The sequence below is a fragment of the Carica papaya genome, unplaced genomic scaffold, assembly GCF_054855325.1.
Source record: "Carica papaya isolate Zhongbai unplaced genomic scaffold, ASM5485532v1 h2tg000045l, whole genome shotgun sequence".
In the NCBI taxonomy this organism is placed as follows: Eukaryota; Viridiplantae; Streptophyta; class Magnoliopsida; order Brassicales; family Caricaceae; genus Carica; species Carica papaya.
In genome coordinates, this window is record NW_028277158.1 from 35,755 (window position 1) to 53,414 (window position 17,660).

The window sequence follows — 17,660 nt, forward strand, 5'->3', positions numbered from 1 at the left end:
TCAATCCAAGAACATTATGTTCTAATTAGATCCTATATTCTTTGTGAAAATTGTATGGTATATAAATTTTGATTAATCAATCCAAAAACATTATGTTATAATTAGATCCTATGAAAGTCTTTTTTTATAATTAAAATTATGAACACTGCTTAACGTTGTAATATTTCTAAATCAAATTGTAAACATTTTGATATAAATGAGTTAATATAAATCCAATTTTAGTTACTTTTAATCAATATGTGAATTATTTTATGCTTATATTGAGAATGGATATTTCAAAAAAAAAAGAAAAGAATTGCGATTGAATAAGAGGATAAATATCCATCTATATAATTTATATATATATATATATAAATATTTTATCCTTTACATATCATATAAAATTTTATTAAATTACAAAAATTAGTATTACAATAATCTTTTACCTTATTACTAATATAATTTAAAAATAAATTATTTCACATCTGTTCACTATCGAGCCTCTGACCAAGTTATTGTCATCTCATTATAGGAATGAGAATTGAAAGATTGGTGAAGACTTGTATTACCATTGTTCATCCAAAAGGTAGGTTCTTTAGGAGATGGAAGTGAGATAGTTTCGTTTCCTAACATCAACATCACCGAAGACATAGTTGGTCGATCAATTGGCGCTTCTTGAACGCACAACAATCCAATGTGGATACATCTTTCAACTTGTTGAACAGAACATGTATCACGTATTGATGAATCTATTATCTCCAATGCTTTACCTTCTTTCCACTCTTTCCATGCCTAAATTGTATTTTAAATATAATTAATTTCAAGATTAAAAATCTTATTAATGTAATTATTTATTATAAACATAAATTTTTAACTAAATAACACTTAAAGTTAAAATAAATAAGAGAATATGACTCACCCATACTTGGAGAATTTGAGAGAGATCTTCACAATGAAAATTATTGTTTCTTTTTCCACTCACAATCTCTATCAACAATACTCCAAAACTAAAAACATCCGACTTCTCTGAGAATTTTCCATATAAACCGTATTCAGGCGACATATAACCACTGGATTAACAATCGAAATTGAGTCTAATTAATATAATAGTAGTTTAACTAAAAATACAAATATAAAAAAATTAATAACACTAATAATTAAAAATATTGTCAAGTGTCTACTTTCATACTTTAACTAATAATGTACTCAGAAAGTATCAAATTTTATATTCTAAATGACATTTGAACTCATGACTTTCACGTATACTATAATAATCTTAACCATTGCGCCACTATATTTTTGATATATATCAATATACTTTAGATGCATGTAGTAGAATGTGCAAAAATTATTTAAATACTTACTTAGAAAAAAATTTATGTATTGTATTTAAATGTACTAGTTTAGTAATGAATAAGTAGAATATTTATTTAAAAATAAATTTTAAGTAAGAAAAGAATACTACTTCAAACTGTTTATATTGACTTTTTCTTTATGAAAAAAAACTAGGTCGGATTTGTGATCCGTTTTTGTTATATGATTAAAAAAATTTAACCATTATATAATATTTATTTTGTTAAAAAATATGTAATAGATTTGTTGAGACTTAATATAATTTGATCATTGTAACCCAACTAATACACTAATGAGTTAAATATCTGGGTTAAAAAGCTCAATGAAAATATAATCTAATATTTTAACATACTTGTACAAATTAATAATGAGTAGAAAAAAATTTCCTACAATAATTTATATATACCTATTGAACCAAGTAACATTAGTAATTATATAATTAATTATTCAAAAAATATTTAAAATTTAAAAGATTTTGTTTTAATAATATATCAATATATTTATTTATAATTTATAACTGTTTTTCAGTGATTTATTATATAATTAGATTTTTATGTTGAACATTAAAAATAAATCCATATATAACATAAGCAAGCTAAAATGAAGAGAAAGGTAGAAAAAAGACTTACTACGTTCCTACTACTTTGTTGGTCTTTGCTTCAGTTTGATTCATGTCGAAAATTCTTGCCATTCCAAAATCAAAAATTTTGGGGTTCATTTCTCCATCCAACAAAATATTACTCGCTTTAAGGTCTCTGTGTATTACTTTTAGTCTAGAATGCTTGTGAAGATATACAATTCCTTGAGCAATACCCTCAATAATCTGAAATCTTTTATTCCAATCTAAGATTCTTTTTTCATTTGGATCTGATACAATAACAATATATATCATCAAAAAATAAATTAAAAAAATAAAAATTAAATTAGAGACACTTACAAATAATGGAGTAAAATATGACAAAAATTATGTTAAAAGTAATAAAAATATAATCTTATAGAAAATTTAATTTCAAATAGAAATAAAAAATTATGTTTCAAATTTATCATGCTAATAAAATTTTGAATCTGCTATTTCCATTTCACTTAAAATTTTTAAAGAGATTAATTTTTATCATTTTAAATAAAAAAAAAAAGAAATTGATGGTTTAGGAAGAAAAAATTACCGAATAAAAATTTGTCCAAGCTTCGATTAGGCATGTATTCATAGACCAAAAGCTTTTCACCATTCTTTACACAACAGCCTATGAGCCTCACAAGATTTTTATGTTGCAGATTGGCAATGAGTTTCAATTCATTCATGAACTCCTCAAGTCCTTGTGAAGATTTCTCCGATAACCTTTTTATTGCTACTACTCGATCTTGAGGCAAATTTCCCTACAAAAATAATTATCAAATACGTTATATAAACATATATGCATATGTTTGTATATATAGACACATATATGACTATTTGAATGGATAATATTAATTTACTAGGTATGTGTATGTATATATAAAACTTCACCTTATAAACCGCACCAAATCCACCTTCTCCTAATTTATTTGAGTCGGAAAAATTATTCGTAGCTAATAAAATGCTCTTAAAATTGAATTCCACCAGCTTTCCATCCTCCTGCCTGCCTTCACTTGTAAAGCTCCTCCCAATCACATTTCTCTCTGCTTCTGCCATAAACGAAATTATAAGTACACTAATAATCAATAAATCATGAGACCCATTAAATATAATTGTTTTATTTTTAAATATTTACGAATAATTAAGTAATATACTAAATTATATTTACACAAAAAATTATTTTCCATATTATTATTATTATTGTAAAATTAAATAAGGAGAGAAAAAGGAATACCGCGATCGCTTGAGGTATTCCGCCACCATAGACAGTATAAAGCAATTATAGCAATGAGAAGGAATGCAATTAATGCAGTGGATATGGCAACTACCACCTTCTTATTTTGAATGGGGACATGATTGTCATTCTCATGCGACCCATCTGTAACTGCATCTTTAAACAAATACATAAAATTAAATCATTAAAATAATTTCTACGTAAGAAGAAATGTGTAAGAAAAAGAAAAATTTATAGGTAAACCCTAGATAAAATCCAGCTAGAACTAAACATACCAGATTTGGAGCCTGGAATTCGAACATAGAGATCTCTACCCTTATCATCTCCAGACAACAATTCTACAAGATCTAGCAAATCTCCATGCCAATTCAAACATGTAATTATATCATTTCTTCCTTCCACATCATCATCCCTAACTTTATTGTTCGGCATATCCAAGTAACCATACGCTGAGCAAGAGCAGTTCTGCAAACACCTGGACTGGCATGTACTTGCATTCATCATCCCTAGCATTATTGGTAGATCGGGAAATTTCATCATCTTCACCTTCGAAAACCCATCTCTGTTGTCGCACTCTAAATCTTTTTCCACCTTGCACCCACCAGACCACTCTCCTCTATCCCATTCTTGTTCATTTCTAGGCTTATAACCAGGCAAACACTTACAGACCGGCCATGAAGAGGATTCATTCATCAAGTCACACACACCAGATGGTCCACAATATCCGTAGAAGTCACACATATGAGATGGTGCACTCCAAATAGATGCCCATACATTACCGAGCCAAAAGAGAAGATGGATTTGTCCGTCTGATGTTAAAAAAATCCTGGCTTTGTCTACTTGTCTTGGGGAAATAAGTTCGAATTTCATATAATGTTCATCACCAAGAAAGTTTAAAGTAAAGAGGAAGTTGTCCATATTCTTCCACACACCATATGTAGATTCTGTTTCATTTAGCCCGTACACATTGCTTCTCCAATATCGTTTAGATTTCTTCCAGATGAGGAACTGAGTAAACCCTTCTGGGTCAATCCCCATAGAAAATATTCCTGGTCTTGGATCTTGTTTATTTGACCAAGATGACAGAACAAGTCCTTTGTTGGTTTTCTTGTTAAAGCTGACTATCTTTCTAGCTACCGCTGTATCAGAAGAAGTGTTAAAGCTTTCCCACGCTATTTCTTCGTTAAGTTGGAGAAGAAGATTTCCGTCGTCTCTCAAAATTCCAACTGTTGTGTTTACGGAATGTTGCGACGTAATATTAGTCGACCAGACAATCTTCCCTGTACGATCTAAAATCAATAAGTTGTCATCTCTGAGCGTGAATTTACCTGGAGAATCCAGTGGGGAGTCTCTGTTGGCAACCCATACAACTGTTTTTATGGGGCTTAAATCATGATACCAGATACCCACGTAGCTCTTACTGGAATTCTCCGGACTGAAGAACCCTAATGCAAATGCACCAGTTGCAGAAACCAGGGTTTTATTTCCAGTGATGTAATCTCCCGACAGCATATTGTCTTCACATCTGGAAAACATTATGCAAAGAGAACATGTTAGAAAAAATACAAAAGCAATCATGATATGATGACAACCCATTTGAAGAATTGAAGATTTTTTCGCACCTGCATAGATAATCATCAAAACGAAGATATTTATAACAATAACATTGTATTTTAGAAAAGAAAACGACTTTTAATTCCTTCCTTGACTTTTTATAATGGGTAGGAGACATAAACTCAAGTATTCAACTTTGTAATAAAAATGTACGTAAAAAACAATTTATTATAAGATTTTTTTTCTTATTTGAAATTCATTGTTCTGACAATTTACCGTCAAATTAATAAGTATAATTTTCTTATACATGTCAGAATTTATTGTAATCATTTGATATATGTAATTAAAGCATAAAGTAGAATTAATTGCAGTTTTTTTTTTTACTTTGGGTTAGAGTCAAAGATATCAATTGCCTAATTTAAAATTTGGAAGTCAAATGATTTTGACTTTCTGAAAAGTTTATGTCTTTGAAAGAAACGTATCTGAGTTGATTCTTAATGATGGTCCTTTGGTAATTCGCATTCATTTATGTCCTTGTTTTCTACTAGGACCCAAACATGCCTTTGAAAAATCAAAGATGAATTATTTGTGGCCAAAACATAAAATAGCCACGTTTTTTATATACATATAAGTATCGATATCTTAATATAAAAAAATAATGAATGTGTATAAAAAAATTAAAAAAATTTTTATAATAATAAAATGTTTTTTTTTTCAATTTATATTTAAAAATCTCTTTAATAAAGTCTTTAATTTTATGTTTTAAAATGGATTAAATCTGAAAAAATTATTAATTTGTGTCCTACAATCACATACCATATAAATGTATCCCGTAGGAGGACAGCCATACACCACATAAAAAGAGTTTCTTTAAATATAAAAAAATAAGAATAAGTTAGCTTCACATATTTTTACTTATTATTAATTGCTTTTTTTTTTGTTAATGTTGGAGTGAATTAAATGCAATAAACTACCGGACCCACAAACATTAATGGGGCTTTAGATATTAGTCATTTTCTAGGATTTAAATGCCAATTTATTTAATAATTTTCTTTAACCTAATTTAAAATTCTTACACTATTTTTTTTTTGGAAAAATTTTATACAATAAATTAATAAAATAAATTTAGAAATGATAAAAAATAATTTATGTAATATATCTCAACTTGATGATATATGTTATCGATAAAGATATGCGATTAAATTATCTAATTGAATGAGAAATTGATCTTGAAATTGTTACCGTTCGAATCTCAATATCGGTAAGTACGGACGTTCGCATAATATTTTTAACTAGTAGAACCGTTAAATATTAAATATGCAGCAGAACTATATTTTAATACACATATTTTATGATAGAATAATTATTTATTTATAAATAATTATAACATTTAAATTGATCTCAAAAATGAATTAATATAATAGATAGTAATTAATTAAATGAAATTTATTCATTTTTTTAAAAAAAAAGTTGTAAGTTTCTCTTTAAATACATCATTTCTTGTCTTCTTTTTGAATTATGGTTGTTCTTCCTTACTCAGAAGTCTAATCCATTTTGAAGAAATTACCATTAAAAGAATAACATAAAGTTGACCGTGACTAAATGCTAGTTAAGGCAAAAATAAATATGTAACATCACAAACTTAATATCGGTGACGACGTTAGCATAATATTTTCAACTAGTGGGACAGACAAATATTAAATATTTAGTGGAACTATACTTTAATACATATCTTTTATAACATGATAATTATTTGTTTATAAATAATTAGAGTATCTAAATTAATTTACAATATTAAAATAAAACCTAATAAAGTTTTTTTCGTCATCTTCTCTCACATGAATGGGGGTGAAGTGGCATGAGCTTCACGAACTCAGTAAAAAAAATTCTGTAACGGAGACTTACGTACATATGTTCATGCAATATATAAAATATAATAATATTTATTATAAAAAAAATATATAAAACAAAGCCTCTCAATCAAAATACACAACAAAACGAATCATCACACAAAACATATTCTAATCCTCACTTATAACCTAATTCTTATTCTCCTTTCAAATTACACTTATGGATTCACAAAATCCTCAAACCAAAATGGATTTACTCACACACACATATCACTCCGCTCGAATTTATAATTTCACATTATTTTGTATTTTAAAGCTTAATTAGGTTATCATCGCGCGATGCTCGTTATATCATTATCGAGAAAATGCGAAATGGATCTTCCTATCGCATAGATAATACACACAAAATCTCACATTAGTCACAACAATTACATTTGCAAGGTGACCCACACTCATAAATACCTATCCACATCTGAATTAGATTTCAAACTCTATTCATGTACAAGTTTACCATACTCGCTGAACTTCAGCCACACACCCTCTCCTCCTCGATTCACGACTAACGAATTAAGTGTCTTATTTACTCTTCATAATTTTTATATGATTGCCTTCCTAGTGGCTTATTCAGTTTATTTCTCTAACTAAATTACACCTCTCAAGTTTTTCGGTGTTTGTTTTCCAAATGTATTTAGCTTATTTAGTTTCTTATTTAAAAATCTCAAATCTATATTAATTTAAGGTACTAACTTCTACAAGCAATTAATACAAACACACACACAATATACGATATCATCATGTACATTAGAGTCATACATTTCAAACCACTTTCTAAATTATCCTGTACCAAATCACATAACAAGCACAGGATACTCAAATTTTCTCGCGTAATTGTACCAGATCACACAGTAAATACAGTGCATCGTACATATGCACTAGATCACACAGCAAGTGTAGTGTATCCAAATTCCACACATACATACACTGGTTATACATTTAACATACATAACATATATACACACATATTAATACACACAAATATATTACAATACATACATGTATCCTTACTACATGTGTCACACAGAATATATATTTTGTATTTACATACACACAATCTCTACTGATACATACACACATTCATACTTAAACACGTATATTCAATCACACACACCATACTTAACTATTCACGTATTTGTTCTTATCAATTCATACTCATCTATCATATATTTATATATATATATATGTACACACGCGTAACAACGTATAAATATAAACTACATAAATACACATAAATACAAATTAGATATGCTAATTATATTCATATTATATTACACATACATTTAAATATTCACACATAATGCATTATAGATGTACACATTTACATAAACATATAATTTATATCTCCGTACGGAATACAATTCTTACCTATAGTGTAATCGAGAAAGCTTTGGAAATCATTTCTAGATCAGTCTACGATTCTCTCGAAAATTCGAATACCGCTTGGATAATTTTTTTCGTTTATAATAGAAAATATATATATTAAATTATTAATAAATTTAGATACTATATTACACGAAATGAAGAACGGATTTTACCTCGAATACGCAGTCCCGGTAGCTAACATCACCATACGCCATCACACGTATGTCACTGAAAATACCACGCGTTGATGATCGAATCAGCGCATATTGTCACATGCAGCGCACCAACATCATATTTAGTCGCAAACCTTCCATTTTTCTTCCTTAATTTAATTTTTTTTCTTTTTTTTTCTTTTCTTTCAATGTTTTTTTCTTTCTTTTCTTTTTTTTTTCTCTTTTTCTTTTCTTTCTTTTTTTTTTCTTTTTTTTTTTTTTTTTTTTTTTCTTTTTTTTTTTTTTTTTTTTTTTTTTTTTTTTTTTTTTTTTTTTTTTCTTGTTTTTTCTTTTTTTTTTCTTTTTTTTCTTCCTCCTTTTTTTCTGTTTCTTTTTTTTTTTTTTTTTCTTTCTTCTTTCTTTTTCCTTTTTTCTTCTTCTTTTTCTTCTTTTTCTTCTTCTTTTTCCTTTCTTCTTTTTTCTACTTCTTCTTCTTTCTTTTTCTTCTCCCCCTCTCTCTTTCTCTCTTTACTCGACAATGTCTCTTCTGTCTCTCCTCTTTTCTCTTTCTCTCCTTTTTTCTCTCTCTAACCAACGGTGATTGCTCTCATCTTTCTTTTTCTTTCGGTTGCGGTGTCGCGCAACACCGCACGACCCCTCTCTCTCTCGATCGTCGACGCGGCTCAAGCCTTTCTCTCCTCTCACCGTCATGTCTCTCTCTCCTCACTTTTTCCTCTCTTTTTTTGCTTTTTTTTTCTCTTTTATTTCATTACATATATATATTTTTGCTTCTTGGTTTGTTCTCATTCTCTCTACATTCTTCTTTTTTTTTAATTATATATACATACATATATATATGTATATATATTTGCCATGGTTTGTTTGTGCTCCAAGAGGTGTACACACCTCTAGGTCTTTCTTTTTTTTTCATTTCTAATTAATTAATACATATTATATTTTTTTATTTTCTTTTGTTTTTTTTTCTTTTTCTTTTGTCCCATTATAAATATTTTGCAATTATATATATTTATGTATACATAGATATATATGCTTCCTGGTTATTACAACACCCCCCCCCCCTCCTCCCCCAAAACAATTTGGTCCTCGAAATTGCATGTCAAGGAATTGGAATCACTTATCTCCCTACTTGGGGAATTGTTTTGTTAGGAGAGATTTTTCTCTCACTAGGGAGATGTCTATCTCTATTGGAAAATTTTTGTCACTTGAAAAAATTTCTCTCGTGTGGGAATCTCCTCTCTTATTAGGAGATTTGGTCTTTTAAATTTTTATTTACGAGAACCTTGATCTCGTCCATAGATACTACATTTTATCTTAGCCAAAAAGCCGAGAAAGGTATGTTTGTTTAAGGAGCGTCTTTGATGCCTAATTATTTTTATATTTTTCTTAGTGTAAATGAGCTAATTTATTTTCTAAAATTTATCACGATAGTGATTCTGTTATCAAAATACATCTTTAGGGACTTTGTTTTAGTATTCCTCGGAATTTAATTTCATAAGCACAGTCATTTAGGAGTGGTTCCAATCAAGTAATGAAGTTACAATATTTTCATTGGGTGGAAACATCTTTGGTGAAATCGTGCTCACATTTCTCTCAATTTCATTTCATTGGATTAATTTGAAAGACATGTTTCTCTATTTGCGAGTTTAAACAGGATGGTGCTTTATTCATATTTCCTTGAAAATAGTTAGTATACTTAGATAATTATTATTTCAGCTAAAGTCATATCAATCATTAAGTTTCAAGTATCTAATTTAATTTATTAGTTTTCTAACTTCTAATAATTAAAGTGTAATTGTTTAAAATGGGTTTAGAGAATTACGGAATTGATGATTATTTTTGGAGGTGCTTAAGAATTCTTTTAGTAGCATATTCAATTATCAGTTTTGTTATGAACTGTTATATTTAGTTCTAGTTCTTGCATGTACTTTTCATGTTCCCAAGAATTCCAAGAAACTACTTTTTACTATGACCTTAAGACACGAGTCACCTTTTTGTCACACCATCAATTTACTTTCTGGTTTGAAGAGAAAAATCATCCTAATGTAATGATTGTGGCTCATCACGCTTTTGTTGTGCTATTTTGATGAGAAACATATTGAAATTTATGAATAGTTGGATGTGAGGATAGCTCCTAAGGCTATACCCCTCAGAATTTTCTAAGAATACTAGAACTTTTGGAAATGAGGATTCTAACTACGTGTTGTGTGAGTTTAATTCCTAGAATAGTGGTTTATTTTCTAAGGATCAGGTTATTTGTTTTTCTAAGATTCAGAACAATTACTAAAGTCTTTAAACGAAGTTGGAAAAAAAATTTGAAACAGTGAAAGTATTTGTTTTCCTAGAGGGATGCAAAGAGAATTCTTAGAAAATTGAATCACCATATGGTTTCTATCAACTTAAGGTTTGTTATATGGAGTGTATTTAGTCGGAGTTCCTCTCTTTCTAAGAATTTCCTCCTATTGAAAAATTTTTGTACTCGAGTATTTCTCTTATTTAAGAGATGTTATTCTCGTTTAGGAAATCTCTCTGTTAGGATTTTTTTTTAAACTAAGGAATCTTCGAAAATTTCTCACACTATGGAATTTCCTTCATTTTAAGGAATTCTTATCATTTGGAAAACTCCCATTTAAGGGATTTCTTGTGCCACTTTGGAGACTTGGACTTAGATAGGAAGTTTTCTCCAAGTTAAGGTATTGATTCCAAATGGGAAAGTGTTTCTCACTCCTAGAAAATTTTTCTCTCGGTTGGGAGATTTCTCCCCACTCTTAGGAACTTTTGTTTTTAATTATATATATACATACATAATATATATGTATATATATTTGCCACGGTTAGCTTGTGCTCCAAGAGGTGTACACACGTCCGGGTCTTTCGTTTTTTTATCTCTGTTTATTTTTAATTAATTAATATATTATATATATATATATTTTTTATTTTATTTTATTTTATTTTATTTGTTCTTTTTCTTTTGTCCCATTGTATATATGTTGCAATTATATACATATATACATAGATATATATGTCGTCTGGATATTACAAAATAAACTTGTTTAATGAATAAATTTATTATTTTTCTATCATCATATCATAGCATATTCTAATTAGGGATTGCTTACGCTTGATGACAAATAATAACTTCTTATTCATTTGAAGTCATCCATATCATTGAAATTAATATATACTCTCCAATTTTGCTCCCTCTTACCGTCTCCGCCACCACTCTTCCTTTTTTTTTTTTTTTCCCTTTCTTCTTCATCCTCTCATACTTGGATGCTTCTCTTATTATTATTATTATTATTCATCTTTCCTTCTTCCTCTTAATCACAAAACTCACTCTCCATCTACAATATCTAGCAAAAAGCAAGCCAGCCACAGTTGTCTGCTTTGTAGAGAGAGAAAATATTGATGGGTAGAGAGAGATAAATGAAGAAGAAAGAAGTTGATGAGTCTGATGAGTGGTGATTAGTTTAATTTTTTATTTCTATTTTATTTGGTTGTTTGACTTAAGATGGAAAAAGAAGAAAACGATGACTTTGACGGGTTAAGAAGAATCCATTTATTTATGTTTTTATATTTACTAAGAATTTGTTATTATATTGAACTTAAAATATTGAAGTTAAAATTATTAATTAAATTGAACATACGACTTGTCTTCTTATCATTTTTATTGAATTATTTCTATTACGAATATGTTATGTATAAATACATTGAAGTTAGAATTACTAATTATATTAACAATACAACTTATAGGTATATTAGAGTCTCACTTTTCTTCTTATCATATTACAAACATTCTTTTTCACGAGTAATTCTATTAATAATTTGTTACAAAAATACATTGAAGGTAGAATAATTAATTAAATTAACAATACAACTTTCTTCTAATATATGTACACTCTTAGCTAAAGAAACTTTAAAATTCTTTGTTAAATTCTTGTTCAATACATGATGTTCACATGGTCAAATTCTTATAATACTATGAAGTTACAGATCTCAAGTAAATTTTTAGTTATGAGTTAAAATTTTTATGTAAAAATAAAATGAATTCATATTTTTTATCTAAAAACATTATAATCAAAGTTTACGTATATTAATTATGTATTTTGTAAATTTTATATTATTTTTAATGGATATAAAAAGATAAAAGTCTTTAAATTAATTATGTTTATATTAATTTTAAAATTATGTGCAATGAATAAATGTTAAGAACGACCTTTACCAACATAAGAACTGCTGCTAAAAACTAAATCTATATAAACAGTCTATCAGTTGGTATAAATTCATAACTTATACAACAACAAAAAAATAGTTACTTTTTAAAGATCTTTTATCTTATTTTGATGATCATAGTGAGTATTAGTATAAATCCTAAAATACAATGAAAGAAGCGATTGTTGGTACAACTCTCCAAGAGCTAAACCAAGAAAAAATGATCGTATAGTTTGTTACTATTTTGTCATTTTTTTTATTAATAGTGAACGAGATGAAACAACACAAACTAAACTAAAACAAATAACACAAAAAGAAATAGAATGACATAGCACAACACAAAATGACATATCACACATGACAAAACAACATAAAATTTAATGTATCAAACATAACCCTAATTTTGCTAAATTAATTCATTTGTTTTAAGTTTGAGCATAACTGATTCATAATTCAATATTTCTCCAAAATGAATTAATATTCTAAATATTGATTTTTTGTATTGAAATGCTAATAATTTTTTATAAAATATAAAACGAAGTATAATGACACGAAAAAAATAAAGCAAGATAAGAAATAACATGACACGATATGAAATAACACAACACGATAAGACACAAAATTATATAACAAAAAACTGAACTAAAATAACACAATATAAGAAAAATCATAATGATATAATACGATAAAAAAATGACAAATTACATGTGATAACATGACACGAAATTTTATATATCAAACAAAATACTAAATTTTTTAAAATTAATTTATTTCAAACATTACCATAATTGACTGATAGTTTAATATATATCCAAAATGAATTAGTGTGCTCAATAATGATCTTAAAAAATTCTTAAAAGAACATTACTAATTATATTATAAAAAATTGAGATTACAATATATTTTAAGCTCAACCTTAATTTTGAAAACCTAAAGAAAGACGCTAACTATATTTATAGGTTCCCCCGAGTATAAATAACAATGTTATTTTCTAAGACCTAGAAGAGAAATATAGAGATAATAGATTATCAAGAACATATATATATATATATATATATATATGAGTGTGTGATTATCTAGAAAACCATGCAAAAACAAATATTAACTAATACTAGTAAAAGACTTTTAGAAAAAAGAAAAAAGAAAATCATGATTTTGATATACTTTTCAAAGATATTGATCCATCTTTTGACGGCATCCACTAGATGTCTCTAGATCTACCAAGAAGTAAATATTGCATTAAACAAATGAGGTATCTTTTTGACAAACATCTAGTAATAATGCATTAATTGGCAAATGAATATTAGTAATCAAATGTTTGCATGTACAGAAAACGAAACTTCACCAACCGATCCCATCAATAATCCCCAACAGTACATCGCAAATGTGCTTCAACCCATTTTCTCTACGTGCAATCTCCGGCGGATAAGCCAACCCCGGATACCTCCTAAATCCATTCCGGCAAACATTTGGGTAATCGGCGGCGGCCATGATGTGCATGTAGGCATAATCATAAGCCTCCACAGCCAGATCTTGAGCTGAAGATTGAAGTGCATCGCCGGCATAACCATATTTATCAGCACACTCTTTAAGCACCTTCTTTAAGTTCGTGTCGTTTGCGAGACTCAGCTGCCGAGAAGACAAGTAAGTTGAAGTAGCCGTGGCATTCGCCAAACCAATTCCGACCATGATAAGTGCCAGACCCTTTGCGTCTGTTTTCAAGCTGGTTGGATCAGATTTCAGAGACGACACACATAGATCGTAGTACTTGGTGGTTTTACATGTTTTCTGGATCAAATCTGAATCTCCATTAGCAAGAAGAATCCAAGGTTGAGCATGGAAAATATGGTGTGGGAATGCTAAGGAGAGAAGAAGAATGAACAAGAAAATCTTGGAAGCCATTTTGGTTGAAATTTGAAAATGACTTTTTTGTTGAGATGGGTTTGATTCGTTTTATTTTCCCATTTGTGATCTTGTATTTATAGACCGGGATTGATTTGGTAGTGGTGCTTTTTTGTTTGAATATGTGGATTAAGAAATGAGAAAGGAACAATTTGCTTTATACAAGGGAAGGGGGTAGCTTGGCAGGTAGCATATGCTGGGAACAAGGGCGTGTTTGGCAGGTGGGAAAATTGCCAAAGAAAGAGTCACGGGTTGCATAATAATGCCACCCTACACCCTTATGTTACAATTTTCAAGGCTGTGTTTTTAAGCTACTGCAGTATCTTGTTCTCATGTACAAGTACTAGAACCATATCTGTTCAGCATACAGAGGATCTGGACCCACCATTTATTGGATCCAATGAGATCATTTGATTCAATTTTTTTATTGTTAATTAAATGGGTCTAACAATCTGTTCATAATGTATACATATAGTCAGAATTAAGAGGAGATTAATATATAGGAAAGTAATAATTAGAATACAGATCATATGGTCTGACTTTGGTCGTTGAAAAATGCTTGGCTTGATTGAAAGCCGCGTTTCCAACATTAAATTTTTATGTGCATAATAAGTTCACATTTCTTCCATGGAATGTATACGTACACACTCAATCCAAACAAGCCTTAACCAATTTTAACTATTAAATTTACTTTCTTGGAAAAGTAAAGATGTGAAGATTAAAGTTTCTTGGGTTTGATTTGATGGGTCTTCTTTAAAGATTAGATTTTTCAGAAGGATCAAAAGCCTGTTAGGGTCATGTGCAAAAGAGAATTCCAACTATTAAAGATTTAAAGTTTCTTCCCATCTCTTTTTCCAACAAATTTGAAAATTAGAGAAAAAAAATTCAAATCAAATATTTAAAGTTCTTCTTATATATATATATATATATATATATATTGAGAAAGTTCAATTCTTTCCTTATATGGCTCTACAAAGGTTGATTTGTTCAATGCTTCCACCCTTTTATATAAATATGTTTTGTTTAAGTATAATTATACATTTCGTATGTATTCTTGTTAAGAATAAATATAAGGACTCTCCAAGCAACAAAATAGAATGATGGTAGAAAAATAAAATATTGTAGTTAATTTTTTAAGGAGTGAAAAGAATATAATGATTTTGTTCTTGTAATAGTAATAATCAAATGATTCAAGTTACATTTTTATCCTTGATTCGTTTAAACTTAAAAAGAAAATTAGTAGAATGATGGTTCTATTTTTTACAACAACGAAGTACATGGGACAATCCACAAATCAGGCAAATTCTTTTATATCTATACAATGTACAAGAATCACACAGGTTATAGGAAAGAAGAAGAGGACTCTGTTCTATAAACCACCACTATGTTCCATGAACACTAATTTTGCAATCCTTTTCATTGCTAATCCAATCAAAGCTTATTGTACACCTCAAAAACTGACAGAATTGTTCGAGAAACTAAGCTTCCATGCGAATGATACACCGAAGACTCTCGCCTTTAAGCATATACTCAAAGGCCTTGTTGATTTCTGAGAAAGGGACTTCGTGGGTGATGAACTTCTCAAGCTCAAGCTCCTGCCCAAGTTTCGATAAGTAATTATTAATCAGAACCATATTCTGCAAACTTGTGACTGTTTCAATTTACAGAATATCTAGTGATTTGTCTAGTTACATGTTTGGATATGCTTCATAATCCAAGCAACAAAAATATCCAAGATTGTTCAACAATGTTAAAATGATAAACATAAAAGAATTGAGCTGACCTTGGTCATGTATTTCTCCACCACTGCAGGAAGATCTGAGCGTGGTTTGTAATTCCCGAAGAAGGTACCTTTGAGAGTCTTCTCATTCAAAACATTCACCGGATGGGTTTTGAATGCATCGTCTTTATTTGGAACACCAACAAGTACAGCCACACCCCATCCCTGAAACGAAATTTAGAGAACAAGCTTAGAATTTATAGATCTTTCATGCTCATCTTTATTAAATGACCATAACAAGTTGATGAAAGATAATTACATCATGAACACATTCAAATGCAGAAATCATGGCATTGATGTTTCCAGTACATTCCACACTTCGGTCAACTCCTCCACCGGTCATTTCAGCAAGCACCTGTGAGGACCAATAAATTTGATGTTGAACAATACTCAAATCTCCTTGGATTTATAATTCAGGTTTCTACAAACCTCTTGCACTGGCTTGTTAAAGTCTTTTGGATTCACAAACTCGGTGACACCAAATTTCTTGGCTGTTTACAAGAACATGGAAACCCGAGAATTGGATACTGAACAACCAAAGACAAGATGTACAAAGAATATTGGAAGTGCATGACATACTAATCCAACATATAGGAAACCATTACTTAGCTTGTGAATAAAGTAGCTTACATCTCGTATAATTTTCACTCACCTTGTTCAAATCTCCTGGAGTTCAAATCAACCCCAATAATCCTCGAAGCTCCTGCAATTCTAGCCCCTTCAGCAGCCTAGTCAGAGAACAAGAAAAATTCATAGAATATGAGCACCAGCAGCATTGAGTAACAGAATTCTTTGAAAATGAATATAAACAAGTTACTCACAGCAAGACCAACAGCTCCCAATCCGAAAATGGCAACTGAAGAACCTTTTGGGGGCTTTGCAACATTCAAGGTGGCACCAAGACCTGAAGTTGAAGCAAACTCAAGTTCATATACATAACATAAAAAGAATTCAAATGAAAGAAGGTGAAAGCAGTTTGCCCAACCTGTAGAGATTCCACAGCTTAGAACACAAACTTTGTCAAGTGGAGCAGCAGGATTGATTTTAGCAACACAACCAACATGAACCACAGTATATTCACTGAATGTAGAGGTGCCAACAAAATGGTAAATGGGTTGTCCATTAATGGAGAATCTTGACTTGCCATCGTTAAGCATTACCCCTCTGTCAGTGTTGATCCTTAGAAGATCACACATGTTACTCTCCTCTGATTTACAGTGACGACACTCCTTGCACTCACCGGTGAAGACAGGAAGCACATGGTCTCCGGGTTTGAGGTCTGTCACACCCTCACCGACACTCTCAACAATTCTAGAAGAAATATGAAATACTAATTAGAACATCAAGGTAATTAGAGAACCTCCAGGCCTAATTATCAAAAAGAGAACATTAATGGCCGTACCCTCCAGCTTCATGACCAAATATGCGAGGAAATAATGGAGTTTGTCCCTGCAATTCCATGATTAAACCATTTTCAATGTTTCAGAGTAAGGATAGATCAAATTGGTACAAATATGATCAGGAGTAATCGGTTACCTCTGCCTCCCAGAAGTAAACATCTGTGTGACACAAAGAGGTGAAGAGGATCTTGAGA

The 17,660-nt window shown here is 29.7% G+C and overlaps 3 protein-coding genes across 9 annotated transcripts; all 3 read right to left on the reverse strand.

The window, feature by feature from the left end:
• Window positions 1-306: 306 nt before the first annotated feature.
• LOC110824530 (receptor-like serine/threonine-protein kinase SD1-7) lies at window positions 307-4,919 on the reverse strand. Of its 7 annotated transcripts, none has more exons than XM_088212237.1 (8): window positions 4,802-4,919; window positions 3,455-4,704; window positions 3,180-3,335; window positions 2,837-2,994; window positions 2,496-2,706; window positions 1,962-2,199; window positions 899-1,049; window positions 307-771 (listed from the first exon to the last, which is right to left on the reverse strand). In XM_088212237.1, the coding sequence occupies exons 1-8, from the start codon at window positions 4,909-4,911 to the stop codon at window positions 472-474; spliced, it is 2,574 nt and encodes an 857-aa protein (XP_088068363.1). In that variant the 5' UTR covers window positions 4,912-4,919; the 3' UTR covers window positions 307-471. The 7 variants fall into 7 exon arrangements, 6 of the variants coding, with proteins under 6 accessions (XP_088068363.1, XP_088068367.1, XP_088068365.1 ...); XM_088212241.1 differs by having other exon boundaries at window positions 3,455-4,405; window positions 4,508-4,818; XM_088212239.1 differs by having other exon boundaries at window positions 3,180-3,329; window positions 3,455-4,818.
• An 8,677-nt stretch (window positions 4,920-13,596) lies between these two features.
• LOC148239652 (cell wall / vacuolar inhibitor of fructosidase 2-like) lies at window positions 13,597-14,464 on the reverse strand. Its single transcript, XM_088212235.1, has one exon. It carries the CDS (start codon window positions 14,284-14,286, stop codon window positions 13,726-13,728), a length of 561 nt encoding a protein of 186 aa, XP_088068361.1. The 5' UTR covers window positions 14,287-14,464; the 3' UTR covers window positions 13,597-13,725.
• Window positions 14,465-15,522: 1,058 nt separating this feature from the next.
• On the reverse strand, window positions 15,523-17,509 carry LOC148239653 (alcohol dehydrogenase 1-like). The gene is made up of 8 exons (XM_088212234.1): window positions 17,469-17,509; window positions 17,052-17,377; window positions 16,888-16,970; window positions 16,719-16,794; window positions 16,496-16,557; window positions 16,326-16,421; window positions 16,070-16,231; window positions 15,523-15,881 (listed from the first exon to the last, which is right to left on the reverse strand). Exons 2-8 carry the CDS (start codon window positions 17,260-17,262, stop codon window positions 15,765-15,767), a joined length of 807 nt encoding a protein of 268 aa, XP_088068360.1. The 5' UTR covers window positions 17,263-17,377; window positions 17,469-17,509; the 3' UTR covers window positions 15,523-15,764.
• Between the last annotated feature and the right edge of the window lie 151 nt (window positions 17,510-17,660).

Coding starts and splice junctions, on each gene's coding strand:
- LOC148239653 (XM_088212234.1), bottom strand. CDS start 17,262: ATGTGTGATCTTCTAAGGATCAACACTGACAGAGGGGTAATGCTTAAC. Junction 16,971..17,051: donor AAGCTGTGGAATCTCTACAG/GTTGGGCAAACT, acceptor CTTCAACTTCAG/GTCTTGGTGCCACCTTGAAT. Junction 15,882..16,069: donor TGGAGAAATACATGACCAAG/GTCAGCTCAATT, acceptor AAACTTGGGCAG/GAGCTTGAGCTTGAGAAGTT.
- LOC148239652 (XM_088212235.1), bottom strand. CDS start 14,286: ATGGCTTCCAAGATTTTCTTGTTCATTCTTCTTCTCTCCTTAGCATTC.
- LOC110824530 (XM_088212236.1), bottom strand. CDS start 4,817: ATGATTATCTATGCAGGTGCGAAAAAATCTTCAATTCTTCAAATGGGT. Junction 2,995..3,179: donor GAATACCTCAAGCGATCGCG/GTATTCCTTTTT, acceptor CGTTTATGGCAG/AAGCAGAGAGAAATGTGATT. Junction 2,707..2,836: donor GATTTGGTGCGGTTTATAAG/GTGAAGTTTTAT, acceptor TTATTTTTGTAG/GGAAATTTGCCTCAAGATCG.